General features: G+C 37.2%; 1 protein-coding gene across 1 annotated transcript in view; it reads left to right on the top strand.

Moving 5' to 3' along the window:
* TMEM117 (transmembrane protein 117) overlaps positions 1–19,902 on the top strand; it is a gene marked incomplete at both ends in the record, with an annotated part of 190,871 nt that overhangs the window by 70,452 nt on the left and 100,517 nt on the right. The window contains one exon of the mRNA XM_079549617.1: positions 7,586–7,685. Within this exon, the coding sequence (XP_079405743.1) occupies positions 7,586–7,685 (100 nt within the window). The remainder of the gene's footprint in view (positions 1–7,585; positions 7,686–19,902) is intronic.

Below are 19,902 nucleotides of genomic sequence, written 5' to 3'. Positions count from 1 at the left end.
TTTTGCTGCAGATATAGGTAAGCCTCAATTTACCCTGACTTTTACTGAAGGTCAAGTGTTTTCCTATCTGTAATCTCTGAATCCTCTGAAGCTATATCAGGCCTTATTTTGTGTTGTAGTTTGAGGTAGAAATACATTTTGCTGAAAGAAGAATCTCTCATAAGAAATGCTATTCCAAAGTAGTGTGGACATAAAATGTTTTTTTTTCAGTATCACAAGAATTTTGGAAAATCAAAATGATTTTCTGTCCTGAACCAGCAAAATATATTAAAATCTTGAAAGTGTTTGTGATATGTAAGTTTAGAAAGAAAGCTGAAATGTTCAAAGAAAAAAAAAATAAAACAAAACAAACAAACCTGAATCTAAATAACTTTAATCATGATGTTTGGTTTTAATTTTTTTTTTTTAATTTTTTTTTAATTTTAGAACTAGACAGAAAAAAGAAAAAAAAAAAAGAGTATTTGTAGCCTATTTAGCAGCAGTTACATTCCTTCACCACATGTTTATGTAAGTTTGGTTCAAATTGTAGGGTGAGCCATATGTCATATCTCCACTGCTTTACAAATGGGTATCCGTATGTAGGTTGCATTCAACTGTACTTCAAATTCTCAAACTGAAACTCCATCCAAGGAGGAAGTTTTTCACACGGAGGGTGGTGACACACTGGAACAGGTTGCCCAAGGAGGTTGTAGATCCCCATCCCTGGAGGCATTCAAGGCCAGGCTGGATGTGGCTCTGGGCAGCCTGGTCTGCTGGTTGGCGACCTGCACATTGCAGGGGGGTTGAAAATAGATGATCTTTGAGGTCCTTTTCAACCCAGGCCATTTTATGATTCTGTGATCCAAGAGGTTGCTTTTAAAAGCAAACACTGACCCAGCTTTTACTGTAGTGAAGCACCTTGTCTCATCCTAGTCATGGATGTAGAGATTCCTGCAGTGCCTTTCAGTGCTCAGAGAAACCCTAAGAGTCCCCTAGTCCATGCTGAAGAGACAGTCCTTTGACCCCTTGTCATTTAGTTGCATGATGTTAGTGCAGCTTCCTGAAAATAAAGTTTTCACTGCAATTCACTGAAGTATTAAATGTTATCAAACTACTTTGTGAGTATAGTTATGTCAGAGTCAAAAAGTTGCATGTAATAAGTCTTGTTTGTACTTTGGCAGTCTTTTTTTTTTTTTTTTCTTTTTATTAAGTGAATCTTTTTATTTTTTGCTTGCAATTGCCAGTTCTGAAAACTTTGCTGTGCATCTCCCCTTCCCCCTTTCTAGCTCTACTAAAATGTTGACTCAGGGAACAGGTATTTGTAAGCCATATCCCATCTGAGGAGTTCAGGCAGTGCAATGTGATTCAAAGACTTACAGATATCTTGTTTAGTATATTAAAAAAATTAATAATAATAACTTTTTCCCTTAAAATACTATGTTTTACTGCATCTCATTCTATATTACTAATTTAACTTAAAATTCTCAAACACATTACCTGTTGTATTCCTTAGTCTATGTTAAAGATGTTTTCAAATTTTAGTAACTGTTCTTTTTTAAAATGCCACTTGCTAAACAATACTCTCCATTGTGAGATGAAGTAGTGATACTCAATACACAGGAATAATGAAAATTTGAAAAAGACATGGATATAATATATTTGAACAGTCAAAAAATTCATCAAACTCTTCTGTTAAGCATCCTTTATGCTTTTCCTCAGACTGTCTCATCTGTAGGGGCTACTTGTAGTGGAGCTTCTAAGGGTAGTAGAGAATACTGCATTGAAGCACTTAAAATAGATGGGGAACACTTCTCATCTAGAGGACAAGAAATCTGGACTTAATTCCCAACTCAGCCCCTAATTCTCTTTTGTGTCACTTAAGGTTTGACCTAAAGAAGAACTATAGGTGTAGCAAATTCTGCCTTTTCACATCCCCAGGATTATGTGCGAACACTCACAAAGATTACCTTTAGCTGAAGGGTAGGCTGTGTTCTTGCCATAGTGGAGGTCCTCAACGCTTTTTGGTTTTTAAGTCTTTAGGATTTTCCCAGTACAGGTGCAGACTCTTTCTCTGGTGGAGAAAGGTTTCCCCTGCTATTATAAGCAACATCTTGCAAATCCTTTGGAAGCAGGGTGCTCGACCTCATGGATGCTGTAAGTGAAAACCTTCTAGATTAAATTCCTGCTCTGAATTGCTGTCAAATCCATTGATTATGGAGACAGCCTGAGAAAACTACTATAATCATCTGACCTGTAAAGAGAAGTCCATACTCTTCTGGGCTTCAAGTTTGTTGGCAAAGAACACGTAACACCTCATACCATGAGCGAGAAACTCCAATCTGCAGTAAAGGAGCTATATGAAGGCTGTAACATTTTAAATTCAATCTCAATTTACATTAAGCATTTTAATTACATTGTAGTTTTTATCTTATCCAGAATCCTGTCCTAATCTGTGGAATCCATTTCATTTCTCTAAAAATGGAGAAAAGTGAGATGCTTCTTATTTATGAAAGTTAGGAAAGGATACATCACTCTTGAGTCCAACAACTGGAGCACAGGATGTATAGCTTCTGTTGCCTGTATGTAAAGAAATGTAAAGAAATTGAAATACGTATTTGTTATGCTCCTGAAAGAACATCACAAGTGCAAAACCACTCTCCTACTAGAAGCCTGTCTTCATCTTTTCTTACTATGTCTGACAGTGAGATGTACTCCTCTGATGTGGGAAGGGACTGAACTAGTGTGCCCTGGAACAGTGACTGGCTCTCGTATGCTCCCTACCGTTTAATTTAGATATGTGTTCTCCTACATTTACAGACAGAAGTGTGATTGCTGCTTTTTTTCAGTGGGCCTTGCCTATTAAGGCAGGTTTGCAAAACACTTCACAGACGGAGCTCTGCAGGCAACCCAAGTGGAGGAATAACTACTTTATGGATATCAATCAATACAGGATGTGAGCAGGAAGCCAAATTGCTTATTCCTGTAGAGAGAAACTCCTCTACATGCCCAGCAGCAGAGCTTTAAATGGCTTGGGATCCTTATAACCTAAGTTCACAGAGAAAGTAAGGCATCCCCCCTGGGCCTATAGGCTGATGAGCAGAGGTTTTCAGAATCACAGTTCTGTTGCCTGATTTAAAATAATAATAATAATAATAATAATAACAATGATAATTTGTAAACAAGTTACCAACAAGCAGTATTCAGCATCAGTTCATTAGTCTCAGGTATCTTGCACTGGGCCATGAATCTGTCTCAAGGGAGCCCTGCAGTGGCCAAGCTGTTATTGAATGCTGGTTTTGTTGTGTTAGGAGATTACCCTGCTGAGCCTCATGCAGCTGTTAACTCTCTGACACTCTGTCAAGCAAGGTAACTGGTTCAGTGCACTCAGAAGGGCTAGTGACCATGTGGTTGTCTGTACTATGGGCAAGTAGCTACACTTTAAAGCCTTTTTCCTTATGGCATGTTGGCCTATAAAACGTAGGTCTAGTCTCTGTGCATCTTCTTTCTTGCGACTCCAGCTTCTAGCAACAGAGGAATATCTTTTCAGCTGAGCTACATTATTCTCATTTGCCATTCTGTTATTTTAGAGGGCCAAATATGGATCAGGAGCTGTGTCTTCAGTCTTTTGTGTATGTTTTCAATTATTCTGTTACTCTTTAGCTCTGTGAAATCAAGAATAACGGCAGCTTGTGGAGATGTGTCAAAGCACATGCATCTTTGCAAACTGTGAACTTCTGTGCTGTCCCTTGTTGGCCATTGTCAAGGCACTTCACTTTGTCAGGTGCACCAAGATGAATTCAATAGATAATCAGCTATTTAGTGGGACTGCCAGGTAAGAAAGCTGCCTTTAGAAAATCATGTATTAGACTGCTGAACACGTACAGACTTACTATGGCTCGAGATAAAAGACATCTATGCCCATTCCCCTCTTGGAAGCATCTCAAGCTACCACACCATGCACGCAGTTATTGTAACTGTACAGAACGTGCCATGTGCTATATGCCAGCCCTGTGCCCTAGGTGCTGTGTAAAAAGCCGACTGCACAAAGGTCCCTAAAATGGCATGCAATCCCTGCACCTAGGCAACCCTAACCTCCCATCAGTGTCAGTGCTCTCATTGCAGTCCATGGGGATATAGGGTTCAGTTCAGAAGTGTCTGGGTTGTCAGCTTTGTCACAGGATTTACAGGCAATATAGATCCCTTTGGATTATCAACTGGAGAATGGAGTATAGAGTATGTCACAGTTCTTGGAATGATTTAGTCACCTAGGTTTAACAAAAGCTCTTGGTATATGAACATACTGTTTTGACATGCTAACTATCCTGCAGTAACAAGGTAAGCATATCCTTCACCTAGCACATCTACAGTAGGTTACTGATAAATCATGCTCTAATCTCCATTTACTTTTCTGATTAGGACTCCACTGAGTGTATGGATCCCTGGTTTATACCGATGTGTCTAAATTCAAGCTAAATCCCACGCTTAGGATCCTGTTTCAGTGTAACAATGTTGTTAGCATCACAGTGGCTTGTACATCAGTAATTAGTAGTAGGTTTGTTCCAAGTATCAGTTGAAAAATTGTCCCTTATATACAGTATTCATAAATATGGGCTTCTAAACATTTAATTATTTACAGATATCCTCTCTGTTTCTGAGGAGCTTTTTACTTTGTTATGAACTTTAACCGCAGTGTTTTTCCTGTTAGTGTTTTCTTAGGTTGTGCTGCTCATGCAATATGAATGTGCCTTGCTACAGAATTTAAGTATGGCAAAGCAAACAGAAGCTTTTTGACAAACTATATAAAACTCAGACTGACCATGGAAAGCTAGCTGAAACCCAATCACCCAATGGCCATTAACCATCCTACAAGGCGCAGACAAGGGTCTTAGCTGTGAGATGACAGTAACCAGCTACAGAAAACTGCTTTAACTACAAGCTAAAGCCAGAAAACTGTGCAGATTTTTCCACAGTAGATATAGTACTATTACTTCTGTTGCAGGTGAAAATATGTAACCTGGTGACATCATCAGGCACACATGACCTTTTAAAAATGTCAGCTACTCTCATTTGTATTTGAATTAAAGCTTGAAAATTAAAACTAGATGCTTTTTTCATTTTTATCACCAAAAAAACATTTTTTTTTTTTTTTGAAAAGTGAACTTTGTATTTTGAGGCTAAAATAATACTGCAGAGAATGGGATGTTATGCTAATAGTTCATAAAATAGAAGTGTATTTTGTTACTATTTCCAACAAGCTAATGACGGTCCTAAAAATATTTGCTGTATTCCATAAAAGGTTGTAATTTTATTTTAATCAGTAAATGCACTTGAATCTTGCAGAGATTATGCTGTTATGGGTTTCTTTAAAATAACGTTATTTTGCTCTAACTGAAGCTCACTCAATTTGCAGACTTAGCATAGGCATTGATTAGTTATAGAATATGGTGCACAATTTATACTAAGCATTTTGGATGCTTCCATGTTTCAGATGTTCAAGTTTCATATTTCAGAAATGGCTGTGAGGATGATCTGATGCTTCCAAAGCCTTTCAATGCATTTGATTATTATCTACCACTTACCTGATGTTATTCTAAGGCTTGAGTTACTACATTCTTGAAAACATGGAAAATTTCCATTTCCATTAAAAAAAATTGTTTATGTCCAGTGTGGTATTACTTCCACTTGTTAATACCTATACACGGTGATTATTGCCTCTCAGCCTTTTTAGATAAGCAATCGTGCATACATCAGCCTACCACTGCTCCTCACAATGAGCAGTGGGGCTGTAGGAGTTAGCTAGGTGGCTGTTTTTCAGGAGTGCTGTGTAAATGTTCAGCTGGTTTCTGTACACCTGTAGTCATGTATAATGCATATTTCAATGCATATGAGTAATGGGAATAAAAAAAGGTGAGAACCATGGGTTTTTTTTGCACGTGTTTTACACGAAAAGGTTGCTTTGTGAGGCCAGTCCTTACAACTGATGTTCATACTGTATGTTTTTTGTTAATGAGATACGTCCTTAAGCAATGCATACTTAATTATTGTTCACCTTTACAAAATATTACAAAGCTGTCATACTGAAAATGCAGGGAAAAAGGGAATTTTAAATGTTTTACAGTTATACTCTCCCCATCTCTCTGCAACTGGAAGATGTATTCTTGTGTGTTCTTACGGTCTTCTCTAGGAATTTGTTATTTCCCTCTCTTGGAGAAAGGATGTTGGAGCAGAGAAACTTTAGACTGACCCAGTATAGCTGATCTTGTGTTCCGGAATCCTTATTTGCAATGCAGCACATTTACAGCATGAATGATCCTATTAACCACATGAAAAATAATTAAAAATAGCTTGGAAAAACTGCCTCTATTTTTCCCCCACTCCAGAGAAAATGTAAGCCAGAGTTTATATGCTGTTCATCTCATTAAAAAAGTGAGATTTTTTTTTTGGTAACATGTTATCTGAAAGGTCACCAAATGTATTTAATCAAAAGAGCCATTAGAGTATGCCATTTTATATGAAACCATTCATTGACATCAGTATTTCTACTCTGCAACTTAGCAACTCATATCTAAATGGCAGCACAGTGCTGTGCATTAAGTTGTGTGATCAAGACCCAGTATCTCAATCAAAAATCTAGATTTTAATATGACTGCCCCAACAAGTGGGATCAAGCTTGCACTGGTCCAGTTGCTCAGATATGGTCCACTAGATCCTAAATTACGTTCTTGGGTATATAGTAACGATAAGGTTTGAATAATACAAAGATTGTAGAAGCTGCTACATGCAACTGGGTTGTTGTGCACAGCATTATATAGGCAGTGTTTCCAGGCATCTTGAAAACAGTTTCATTATTCAGTGTTTTAGTTCCTGAGGGCAGTCATGTCTTCCTAAACACTATAAAGGCATTTGAGCAAAGAATATGACCATATTCAAAGCTGCGCGTTCTCCCAAAGAGCTTTTACTCCTCCAGGTAACTTTACCCTCTTGCTATAATGAACTTGGGTGTTGAGGTCAATTTATTGTGCAAGGTTTTTATTTAAACAGAATAGAAATACTTCTTTTGGATTTAAATAAAATATATCTATGGAAAGACATTGTATACGTCAAAAAGTCACTGCTTTTCACTGAAATTCTCTAATGCTTCCACTACTGTGTTAAAAAAATATGATTGTATAGCTGGTGGAGTTGAAAGTCAGGTGACTCAATTATCTCTTTGAAGAGACATTAAAGATTTTCATTTTTCTTCAACAAGATTTTGCAAAGTTACCAATACTGAGAATGTTGCAATGCCATTTGTACAGGGGAAGAGGTAAAAAGTGTAAAATTGTTTTTATTTCCAGAAGCTTTACATAATCCTAAAGCCTTTACCTGTCACTATTTTAACACCTTCAGAAGAGATGTGGGCTGTAAAATCACATTTCCATTTCTAATTGAAATTGACCCATCCTCGTTCAGTACTGTGTCAAGGTTCAGATCTAGCAGAAAAAGTGATTATGCAGGAAATGGGAAATCTTTCACAGTAATCATAAATTTTGTCGCTAAAGCAAATTCTTTATAACTACATTAAGCAAACGTGTGTAGCTTACAATCTGTGTTCTTTTTTCCACAGTGCATACATTATAACAGACTTCATGGGCATCAGGAATGAAAATTTTATGAAGGTAGCTGCAGTTGGGACTTGGATGGGAGATTTTGTCACAGCGTGGATGGTAAGAAATACAATATTACATTTTAAAAGAGAAAAGAGGTGGAGTAAATTTCTTAGTTTTAGGGAAGAGAGGAAAGGATAAGGACTAAAACTCAGCTTCTTGGAGTATTCAAATGTTTCAACTCAGGGAAATAGGAAACAAAGGCAAACATAGGTAAAGAAGCCTAATGGCAGGATATTTAAGTTAGCTGGAAGTCAGAGAGTGTTTCAGGAGCTACAGCACCACTTTGTTCCTTCTGTTATGAGTGGGATTTTTTCTAAGGACAGCAAGGGCTTAAGTAAAAACATCCTGGTGGCCCTGTTTTGCTGTGAAAAAACATAATGACTTGCTACCTGGTAAAACAGAGAGTAATACCTTAAAATAAACAAGTCTAATTAAAAGGATTAAAAAGAAGAAGAAAAAATGACTGAATGATGTGATAAAGAATGATGGAAATAAGGGAAAGCAAGCAAGCCGTGTACATCCCAGAATTTGAAAGTAGCCTTCGTTTGATGCGAATCTATCAGATTAAATTTGTCTCTAGTTTAAAGGTTAGAAGAATAAGTTTTTGCAAAAAATTAGATGTGTTTATGAGTCTGCTTTTCTCTTGAATTATAATTGTTAAAAAAGTTATCTCCTGAAATGGAGGTTACCCACATAGCTCCTTAGTGAAAGAGAACCAGAAAATGTCAGCTGGGAACTAAAATGAAGCACATCCAAATGTGTTCTTGTTATTCAGGAAAAGCATTTCTTAAACACAAAGCCGTAAAAAGTGAATTCTTGTTACTTTTTTTTTTCTTTTTTTTTAGTAAGATTATATTTTTCCAATAACTGTAGATTAGAGTTTTAACAATTGTTGACTGTTACATTAGTCACTAAAGACACTACATTTGTTTATACTGAAGTAAGAAGACCATGATTTTCAAGCTTGCATAATTTGTTTTATTAATTAAATTAATAACTTTTCCCTAATGATTCACTGCTACCTCAGTTTTTCTATTCAAAATGATCAACATAATTCTAGGGAGATTCATTAAAACAGGCAACATTACGCAATTGTGAATGCTTATCACGTATCACATGAGCGCGGTAGGAAATTATCTCAGCACAGCGTGTAGAAGGTGTTATTTTAGGCTGTGGTATGTGTTAGGAAAAATCACTACAGAAGTAGTTTCAAATAAGAATCACTGTAAGACTCTTAAGAGTATGCTCTACAAAACTGTGGGAATAGTCTGAGAAGGGAATCTGAGCTTATGTCAGTTTGTCATGTATCCTCCACATATTTTGAACATACTGTATAACAGACAGGAAAAAAAGCATGAATGATTTTTTCAGCATAGTGTTTAGATGTGTCAGTAGTTTGTCTGAGACAAGCTATGCTTTGTGAAATGGTAGCCACAAAAATCAAGTACAGAACAAATCATTTATACATACGAGCTTACAAAAAGGAGTCAACACATGCTGAGACTGATATTGACTATTAATGTGGATTTCTGGAGAATCAGTAATAAAATTCATGGCTATTTCTGAAAGCTTTCAGCTTGACCCCTGATGATGCATAAGTTAAACTGAATTGAGAAGGACATATGTGTATTAGAGTTCTGACAGCACGTTATGTACAATTCACACTGCATTCCAGTTTTTCAGTCTCTCTTTTCTCATTTGCTCCCCAACCCCGCCCCCCACCCCCCAAAAAAAAAGGTATTACGTGTGGCAATGATCCCTTCCTGTGTACTCAAAGCTCTCCCAGGTCTTTTCAGCGATAGAGGTAAAATTGGATTGTACCAGATGAGATTCTATTGGAGTAGACTAGGAAAGATTGCTGAGGCAGTTTGGAGAGGTTGGTTGTAGCCACTGCTCAGGAACTGGCTGGGCATCAGTTGGTGGGTGGTGAGCAGTTGAGTTGCGCATCACTTATTTTGTATGTTCCTTTATTGTCATTATTATCTTCCTTATCTACAAAGCGGTAACAGAATGCAGTATAAATGAGGATGAATTTTCAAAAAAGTCACAATTCCTGGCACTGCAAATTCACATTTTCTCAATGACACATGATATAGACTGTCATCACTCCTGACATTACTGCCTTACTTTGCTGACATTTAGTATTTGCTTCCCTTTCCCTCTGTCATTCTCCCAAGTTCCCCATTGCCAAAGAAATTTTTGAAGTATTTGTAGACTTTATTCCCTGTGTCTTTTATTAGAATTGTCTGAATGTAAATTGAAATCAAAATTGGATTTGGAGGGAAGGCGTATTCTAACAGCCTTTGAAAAGTGACATTCAGTTTAAGTCATTTTAATTTTGAGAGAAATGCCATGTTACATGGTGCTAATGTGAATGCTTCTATATAGAGCTGCAATCCACGCTTCCATCAGCAACAGTGCTTTTGACTGGTGTGTCAAACCCCTCATGCTTTTCATATGCAAAGATTGTCTGAAACCTCTTCAAATTTTTGATCTCAGATGTTCAGATCTTCAGAGAAAAAGAGAACAATGAGATTGCTTCTGCAGTGCAAAGTGTATGAATCAGTCTATGGAACGCACAGTGTTAAAGGGCAGCTAAATCTCGGAACATCAAAAGAATGTACATGGGCAAGTGTAGAGGTATTAGTAGCACTGGAGAGTGGACAGCATGCACGTTGATGAAGACCTCCATTGGTAAAGTGCACTCAAAATTTACAGAGTAAAAAAGTTTACAGGGTACACCCATAGCATATGGGCAATGTGTAGCGCTAAGGCAATATTTCCATCTTAGTGCTGGTGGTTATGATTTGCTCTCTGTAGATGAGCTATCTCTCATAACCTCAAAATCTTGCTCCTGGGCTATGATGGTCCAATGAGGCCCATGGTATCTTAATGTAAAGCTAGAATTCTTTTGCCCCTTGTGAATTACTTTACGTTTATCTACAAAATACTTCCGTAAGGACTTTTCTCAGTTCTTCATGGTCAGCACAGTCATCATCCTTATTACTTGAATAACTTAATATCGTTATAAAGCTTTCTCATCTCACAGCTCACTCGTTTCACAAGGATACTTAAGAGTATGATGAAGAGCTGCATCCTCTGCACCAATCCCTGTGGAACTCCACTAATGACCTCTGTCCATTGCAAGAGCTATCTGGCTAACCTGCTTACCTTCTCTTTCCTGTATTTTAACCAGTTATTTATCAACATAAGGACCTTTCCTAAAGCTCTGACTGTTGGATTTCTATAGAAGCCTTTGATATGTGATTTTAAAAGCCTTTAAAACATTGAGTTAGGCTGTTTCAGCCACATCTCTTTTATAAATGTGCTTTGTTGACCTCATTCAGTAATCCCATTCTGAAATATCCCCATTCCTGATAGCTACGGAGCCAGCCATTTCACTTAGCACTCCTTTCACAGCCTCAGTGTTCCCTACTGCCTTTAAAGAAATATTCAGATGATGCCGAGTGGCCTGAAATTGCTGTTTGTATGAAAAACAAAGTCCCAGCTCAGGAGCTGTGAATGTGCTGAACAGTTCGGGGATGCCTTCATGTGGCTTCTCACTGAAAGATAGAGAGCTAAATTCCTACTTCTTAAACCTTATGTGTATTTGCCCTTATTTTTATACATTTTCTCTTAAAACTCTTTTGTATAATCAGCTGGGCATGGTTTTGCAATTTAACAAAAATTAATGTGGGGATACTTTGTTTTGTATATTCTTAAATATAATGAAAGGGGCAGAGCTTGAAAATGGTAGTGTCACCCTGAAAACACAAATGTATCTTCTTGTGGTTAAAGACCTATATTGTGAATATGTGTATTTTAGACACAATCAACCTTTGGACATATAACCTCTCTTCTATGTAGCACAGTCTTTTGGATCTCTTAGGGCTAGATAAGGAAGGTCTTACCAAGCTTTGAATATTTCCATAGTTAGGGGGCTGTTTTTAGTCATAATTTTGGACCAGGAACCAAAATTGGTGGATGTTTAATTTGAAGCTGGACCCCTCTTGGCCTTACTTGATACACCTTTTCTCTCCTTTTGTGCAGTACAAGCAGTGGATACAGTACAGTTTCCTTAGTTTGTGATAGAAATATTTAATAGCAGTAAATGTATACTTGCTTAAAACTCTCGACCTTGTAAATGTTGATGTGACCTTTATAAATCAACATAACGCTTTAATATACTATATATACTATATACTATACAGTATAGTATATTAAATTATGTATAATTTATTATTAATAAATTACAATTATATAAATTAAAAATATAATTTTAATAATTATTAATTATGTTAAGCAGGGTGAAGTAATGTAATGCATACATTATGCTCCAGTAACTTGATTTTATTTTCTGGTAGATATCCAGTACCTGTAGATTATACACTGTCCGCTTTATTCTTTACTTGTTTCTGTAAAAAGAGCATGTGCTTACTTGTTGACATTGCTTTTTTTTGCAAAACTATTGGCAGAAAAATTTAACAGTATTTGGAGGTATTTACTTTTCATTGTTGCCATTGAAATCTTGAAAATCCATGAAAAATATGATATATTAGCAGAATAGGAGAACAAGTTATTGAATGATTTTGAAGTGCTCCCCTTGTGTACTAAGACAAAAGATTATTCTTGTCCTCATTTTTTTCTGAGACATGGGTACCTATTCTGACATTCTAGTGGAATGAAGGATTCGTTGCCACTCTGCAGAAATTAGGTTGATTTCTCTGTTTTTATTTCATCTCATAGTGTGTTTGTGTTAATAAGGCATTTTCAAAGGAAGTGAGCAACCTTGATAGTGCAGATACCGTCACGTTACAAAAGATAACAGAAGCATCAAACTACTGCAGTGCCAATAAATAAAGAATAAAATGCTAGTATGATTAAAAAATGAAAACCTTCTTTAGTACTGGGCAGGGCATCACTATAAAAGAATGATGAAAGGAAATGTAGCATGATTGTTAAAAATAACCTTCTGAGATATTGTACATACTTTATAAAATGATAGCCACAGATGTTAACTCTTGATTGTATGAGTCTTGAAGAGGGATCCTTCTTTCAAGAAAATACCGTTCTGCAAAGGCTAGTGTATTTTTTTAATTTAGAAGCAGTGAAAACTCTGCCATCTTGGTGCTTGTTCCATGATAGTTGGGAGAGTCGGGAGTCTTGAATGAATGACACCTTTTCTAACTCATTCCTCTGTCAAGGACTGAGCGTGACAATTCAGACTGTGATCAGAGTCAATCTTCTTGATTGTTTCTGTTTCACTGACATATCAAATGACAAAATAAAACTCTAATTGAATTTGCAGTGGTGTCTAAAATACTGTATAGCTAACAACTCCACTGTGCTTCAGTAGTGGAAATGAAATTGAACAAAGAAGCGTCAAATGAAAGGAGCAAAGTGTATGACAGATTACTAAAACCAGTGCACAGGAATGTGAGTAACATCATTAGTGGCAGCATGCTTCTTTCCATTCAGAGAAGCAAGCACAATGCCAGTTGCTGTGTTTCCATTTTTACTTTTCTTCCTCTTCGTAAGGGTCAGTGCAGTTGCAGAGTCATTCTGTAGCTACTTGTTCTATCTCTAGAAAATACTGTACACAAAGACATTGGCACAACTGGCGTTTAAACGCTCAGTCATACAAAACCTGCTAATTCTGTGTTTTCTATTTTCTGGGGCACAAATGTGCACACATCCTGCTCTTCTTTGTGGCTGGTATATAGTTATATAAGGTGGAGTGTGTCTGGTGTCATCTGAGTTCATCTGACCATCCCATCAAGTCAGATTGCACTGTTATTTATTCATTGATTGATGGTGTAGCCATCTGTTCTTGCACTCTGGATTATAATTATCTGCCTTTTCAAACTCCATCTTTTTTTATATTCCCTGTTACCCTGTCATATGAGTTTTGACCAGGCATTGCCAGAGGTGTTGCTTCATCCTTCTCTCTTTCCCAGCCAATGAGTTCTTTCAGCTCATCCTCACAGTAGGTGTCTTTGTTGAAGATAAGCATTTTCTGGACTTTAAGACATATCTTGTTATATCTACCAGTAAAAGCCTCACTGTTTTCTTCTAGAGAAGACTACTTTCAGCTTTATCTCAGAATTCAAGAGTAAGAATTGGAAGGCACAGTGTTGTGCCCCAAAATTTGTCCTAGGATTTCAATGAAGCAACCACACATATATCAATGATGTATGAATGATTTGAATGATCAAATGGTTATCTGACACCTTCCTGTGGCAAGCAAAAATAGTTCAAGGATTTATTTTAAATATATGGGAAATTTCACCCAACAATTTTGTTTTTGAAGGAGTGTGAACTCTGTGCACATTTCTGCGACCTCGTACACACATTTATTGTACTGTGGATCATTTTCTTTTCACTCTGCATGTGTTCATGCATATTAGTTCAGCAATCCTGAACCTGGTGAGCACTGTAGCAAAGCTCAGCATGCATGCTGGGCCTAGTGAGAGGAGTGTGCAGGCTGTGCAGAAGGAGATGTTGTCATTCATTGACAACCTGTATCTGGTGAGTGGCTTTTGATGAACTCAGGAAATTTTCTGTTGCTTGGGGTGGTAGATCATAAGCATGGGAGAATTAGCGCACCTCCATTCTATGGCCTGTATGACAACAACTGATAATGAGAGGAATGTAACTGTGAATACAGTACTCAAAATTACCTGAGAAGATGCTTGTCTAGAACCTAATAACACTAAAGAAGAAAACTGTCGGTTAGATTAAACAGTAAATAGGAAATTGCTGAGAGACTTTTGAAAAATAGAAGGAATTATCTTGAAATGAGTGTAGAAGAAGCATGAAAACTTGAGACTGAATAAAGGAAAGTAGCGGAACAGAAGCCAAAACTTAGTTCGACTCTGCCAGAAGTCATCCCGCTGCCATGGTGTGCTGTCTGGCTGGGCAGGCAGAGCATGCTCCCTTCAGACTGTTGTGAGCAGCACATATCCAACTTTTGTTCTGACAGCGCACAGTGCACCAAGCAGGGGCCTGGACCTTGAGCGTGCGTATGTTTGTGGGGTGCTCTTTCTGGTATGTGAATTAGCAGATTGTAGGGAGTGAATGATATGGACACACACGAAGCAGGAGCACTCATATCTGCAAAAGGAGATGTGTGCAACTGGGGGAACCCATGCTACTGGGAGGGGTGTATGTTCTTGTAACGTCCATGTCTGTGATACCTTAACTATGTGTCTGTCATGTGTATTGTTTTGAGCTTCTGGGAATTAGGCAAAGAAGGATCTCAAAGAATGTTAACATTTGCTAGATGCCAAGCATTGTGATTTATCTGTTATAGTGCTGGCTGATTGCTGATTAATGATGTATCATTAGTAAATCAATAAAATATTTTGATTTTGATTTGATCTAAGCCTTGTGAGTTAAGAAGTTTTTCCCTGCAACACTTGAGTATTTTCAGTAATCTGAAGAACTCTGTCTTCTTTGTCAATAAATGAACCCAAAATAAAGATATGTGAGAACGCTGTGATTGATGTTTCAGGCACTCTGATGTTATTTACATTTGATCCAGAATTGGAAAACATAGAGGAGTGGACTGAGAACATGTTTTGAAAAACTAGGCTTACTCCATGGTAGTTCTTTTTGCCTTAGATATAAAGAAGTAATGTCAGATCTTCTGTTCCCAGACCAAGCAATGCAGTGGATGAATGGTCTTACCACAACAGTTACAAGCTTGCTTAAGAGATTGTGTTAATTATCAGTAAAGAAGTTCAGAATCTCAGCTCAGTCTTTAGTCAAGCTCTTCACTCCCTTTTCAGATCTGAATCATGATGAAAATATGGGGTTTTCTACTGAAACCAAAAGTCTGCTGATGGTCAGTCAGGGTTCACCAAGCGGAATCCCAACCCAGTAATCCCAGCACTGAGTTTCTGCTATTCTACAGTGTTTAGTGCTCTGGTGGAACATATCGTGGTGTTCTTCCTGAATATAATACATTTTACAACACAACCTTAAATTCTTTGTGCTTTCAGTTTCCAAATTTTACAGTTAGAAAAATTAACATACTTACATACTTTTTTTTCCCTCCTTCACTTCATATCTGTGGGCTGAGGTGTCAAGACGGATGTCTCTTTTTTAAACTGACAACAACAGAAATTCCCACAGTGTTTGTGAAGAGATGAGAAATGAAAAAGTTAGACCTTGCTTGCTGAGACTGACCATGTTGACAACAAGCTGCTTCTTAGAAGATTGCTGTGGAGCTTCTTGCCATCACTGGAACACTAGCCAACTGCAGTTCAAATTACTTTCCTTCTGGAAAGTGTCTCTGCTTTGAGTATTGCCAAAAACCACAAAGACCTCTCTCAATTCTTTCATAAAGCTTTATACTATACACAGGTGCCCTGATTGGTGTGGTAGCTAGTTGATGGGCAATCTTGCTGTTTCTGCAAGAACTAATTTATCACCCAACCTCAGTCATAGATCAGGCAAATACCTGAAGGCAAAAAAGGATTTTCTGATAACTGGAGCTCTCTGAGATGTGTGGTCCTTGCGTGCATTTATTTTCCATCCTTATTCTTATTTCCCCTAGAACTGTTCCATCTACTGCTTGCAGATTGTGTTGGTAATAAGCAGTATGTGTTTTGATATCTTGGGTGATAAGAATAAATGGATAGATGCTCAACAGCAGCATGTTCTTTCGGAAGTATCTGCTCTGTAATTCTTTCATGATTACATATCAGTAATGTGGGATCACATATGAACTGTATGTTTTGAATAGCCCTGGTTTTGGTTAATAATGTGTTTTTACTTTTTTGAAGCTGCAGTTGTTTATATGGAAATAAGACTTAAACCACTAAAGACTGACTTATTCTAAAAAAGACTTAACATGAGGCTAGAAATGACAGTAGACATTGAGGGTTGGAGTTATCCAACTACATGGATGTGGAAGTAATTTTTCTGGGTTTCGGTTCAGAGAACAAGGTACATTTTTAGCATTAATTTTCTGATTACTCAAAACCAAAATATAACTATTACGTATAAGGATGCTGTTCTGTAGTTCCATGTGGTGATATTTCTTGAGTTAAAAACAAAAAGACACCATTCAGAATAAATCAGGTACTGGAACATATCACTCATTCATCTTATCTACCATCCTGCATCCTGCATCAGTCAGTATGAGATACTCACAGTGAAAGTTAATGCTGTGCCATCGTAAGGGTGGGCATTCTTTGAGAGGGTCTAGAAGACAAAAAGTAATACGAGGAGTGCAAAAATGTATTTGTTCCATGAAGCTTTAAACAAATAGAGCCCCAGCTACTGTCAGCAGGGAACACTGCAGAGCGTTGTACTTCCAGCTGCCTAGGTGAGGTTTTTACTATCAAAGCAAGGAAACAGTTTCCTCGTGGGAAGAGAAAAGATAGTAATAAACAAACAAGCAAGCAAGCAGGTAGGAACAAGAAGCATCTGTTCTTTACTGGGCAGAAGTGGAGCACAAGAGGAGGCTGAGGAGGTGCAGGAAACTGAAAAATATGTTTACTATTTAGAAGCTACTGGGTTTTTTTGTTGTTTGCTTTTGGTTTTAATTTATTTTTTTATTGACTGCCCTGGCACACACCACATTCCTCTGAAAATTTGTAACTTTATCTGATTTGAAAAGTGAAGTCAAATCTCTTCATGTGACATTTATTGTGTGATTTTCTGGTATTATAATATTGAAACCAGTGCTATTTCTTGCAAAGACTTCTAGGATAATGGTTAGAGTGAGATAAGACTTTGTATTTGTTAATGCTTCCTAACTGATTTCACTATTAAGACACAGAAACCTATTTCTGACTTAACTGTGCTCACTTAAGAACTGAAAGATGCAACAAGTAGAACCAACAGGCAAATTAGAATTCTACAAAAATAGTAGAAAGTCCATGACGACTTGCCCTGAACTGCATGATCACAGTGTGCATCACTGATTTCAGTGCCCAGTGGGAGTTCTGTGGTTGCTTTTTCTGTTACATAGACACCTTCTGCATGTAGGGAGTGAGGAACTCAATGATTTGAAACAGAAGGGGAGAGTGCAGTAGCAAGCCAAGCCCTGACAACCTATACAGTGATGTAGTGGTGTGCTTAGAAGTGAAGGTGACTGGTTTCTGGCTGTGATGTGTGGAACTGGCACTTGATTCCTTTTAACCCCAGACATATTTGTGCATTTTTTTTCTGGGCATAGTCTTGATTTCAGAACAGTGATGATCTGTGTTTTGGAATCTTCAGTGTTCTGAGATGCTTTAAAAATGAATGAAGGATCATGTCAAGTATTGATGGGAGCTATTCTGCTCTTCAGATGTGATAGGTGAAAGATAGTTCTGTCTTTTTCAAAAGAGAAGGCGTAAGGGAGAAGATACATTTTCCCACATATCAAATCTTATTCAACTGATTTGTTTTGTAGCTTCAGTTAGCCCTCTCACTTACAGTGAGACTTGGAGTTCTACATTAATGTTTCCTCTTTATCATATTCTGTTTTGCTCTTTTTCATGTAAAGCTGTACTTGCTTCTTGATGGTGTTTATACAGCAGATCTTGACATATCTTGGTTACGTGTCTTTAGGAGCTGAAGTTAGCGTACTGTATGAATTAAAGAGCTTACGCAGCAGTTCTGCACTGATGTGATGTACTCCTTAACGAGGGTGTGAAAGCGTGGGTGTCAGAGGTGCTGCAGCACTGGGGCTCTAGAAATAACGTGTTCTTATTGAAGATCTTTCAGTACAGATGGCAAATGTGTAAATTGTTGGAGTCCCAAAGATGGACACTTCCTTTCTGGAACAGTTGTCTGGCTGTGCTTGAGCCTGCAAACGCAAACCTTTTTCACTGACTGGCAAAAAATAAAATAAATAAAAAATCTTGCTAGAAGCAAAACTGAAGCATTACTTCAATAAATCTGAGATGTGTAATGATAAACTCTATAGTGGAATGGGAAGGGGATAAGGGGAAAAAAATATTTGAACTAACTGTGCAAATTCAGCCAAAGATCTTTAGTGTACTAAATAGATGGTGAAATAAGACGTTCTGAATCCACAGGGAGAGATTAGCAGCAGATGGCAGTGGTACACAGCAAAGCATTTCTTTAATTCCGAATTCCTTTAGGGTATGTAGGACGGACTATTGGAAACTGTTAACAGAAAAGAGGAAAAAAGGCCATTTTATTATGAAAAAACACAATACTCTTGTCTAACAAAATGATGTATAAAATCCCTGCTCCTTTACAACGGACAGTTCACTTGAAAATGATACAGAAAGAAGAAGTTATTGGTAGTCTTAAACTACGATATTAAACCACTGTATTATGAAGTTGGAAGAAGCTGCAGTTGCCTCTGGTGTCAATTTTTCTTCTGTACAGACTTGTCTCCTCTCTTTACACTTCTTATTTGACATTCCCTATGGTGTAATCATCGTAACTCAAATCAGCGATGAATTCTTATTGTTTCGATTTCATCTCTGATGCTCTTTTATTGGGAAAATACATTTTGAGTGTGGTCAGAAAAAAATAGCTTGAATGCTTAGGTTGCCAGAATACATTCCTTTTGTACTGAGGTACATCTGAAAAATCAAGAAGGTTATTCTCATAATAACTACAGTACCTTGAAAATGGTGTCTGGTGTTCCCATAAGTCAATTCAATCCACACATTCTGAAGATCAGTAGAGCAATTAAGCAAATGCCTGTATAACTGCAGCACAGAATTAATTTCCCTGTATGGTACTGCATAATACATGAACTTGTTTACAACCAATTGTGTGAGAAGTCTTCTCTTAATCCAACCAGCCAAGAAATAATAGAACCCTTCATCAAGTTGTAACTGCAATCATGGACTCCACCTTGTATGTAAGGAAAATGGCAATAAAGCTGAGCATGAGATGGGGAAATCTTAGGAGATGTCAAGTTGGGCTTATGTTCAGATTTTGAAATCTAAACTTAGGATTATGATCAAAAAACATGGAAAAAATTACCTATTGAAACAGTTTCTTAAAAAAAAAAAAAAAAATTGCTTCCAAAAACTTGTTTCTAAAACCCAAGTTTCTACCGACTACAGCAGAATTACCCTAAATTTATTAAAATAAATATTAAAATAAAAATTCAATGCATTTGAGCTAAAAATTATTTAACAACTTCTTTTACCAAAAGGCTTTCAGTGAGTCGACTCTAATCTTTCTTAGTTTCTTTTTATTGTTATTTTACATTACTTGAAATGGGATCTTTAAGTAGTTTCTTAATGGGTAGAAAAATTGCCAAGTTTCACTTAAACTTTTGTTTAAAGTA

This window comes from Tetrao urogallus, assembly GCF_951394365.1.
Source record: "Tetrao urogallus genome assembly, chromosome: 1".
NCBI lineage: Eukaryota > Metazoa > Chordata > Aves > Galliformes > Phasianidae > Tetrao > Tetrao urogallus.
Note: the sequence above shows the minus strand (reverse complement) of the source record. Positions and strands in the feature narration are given on the sequence as shown.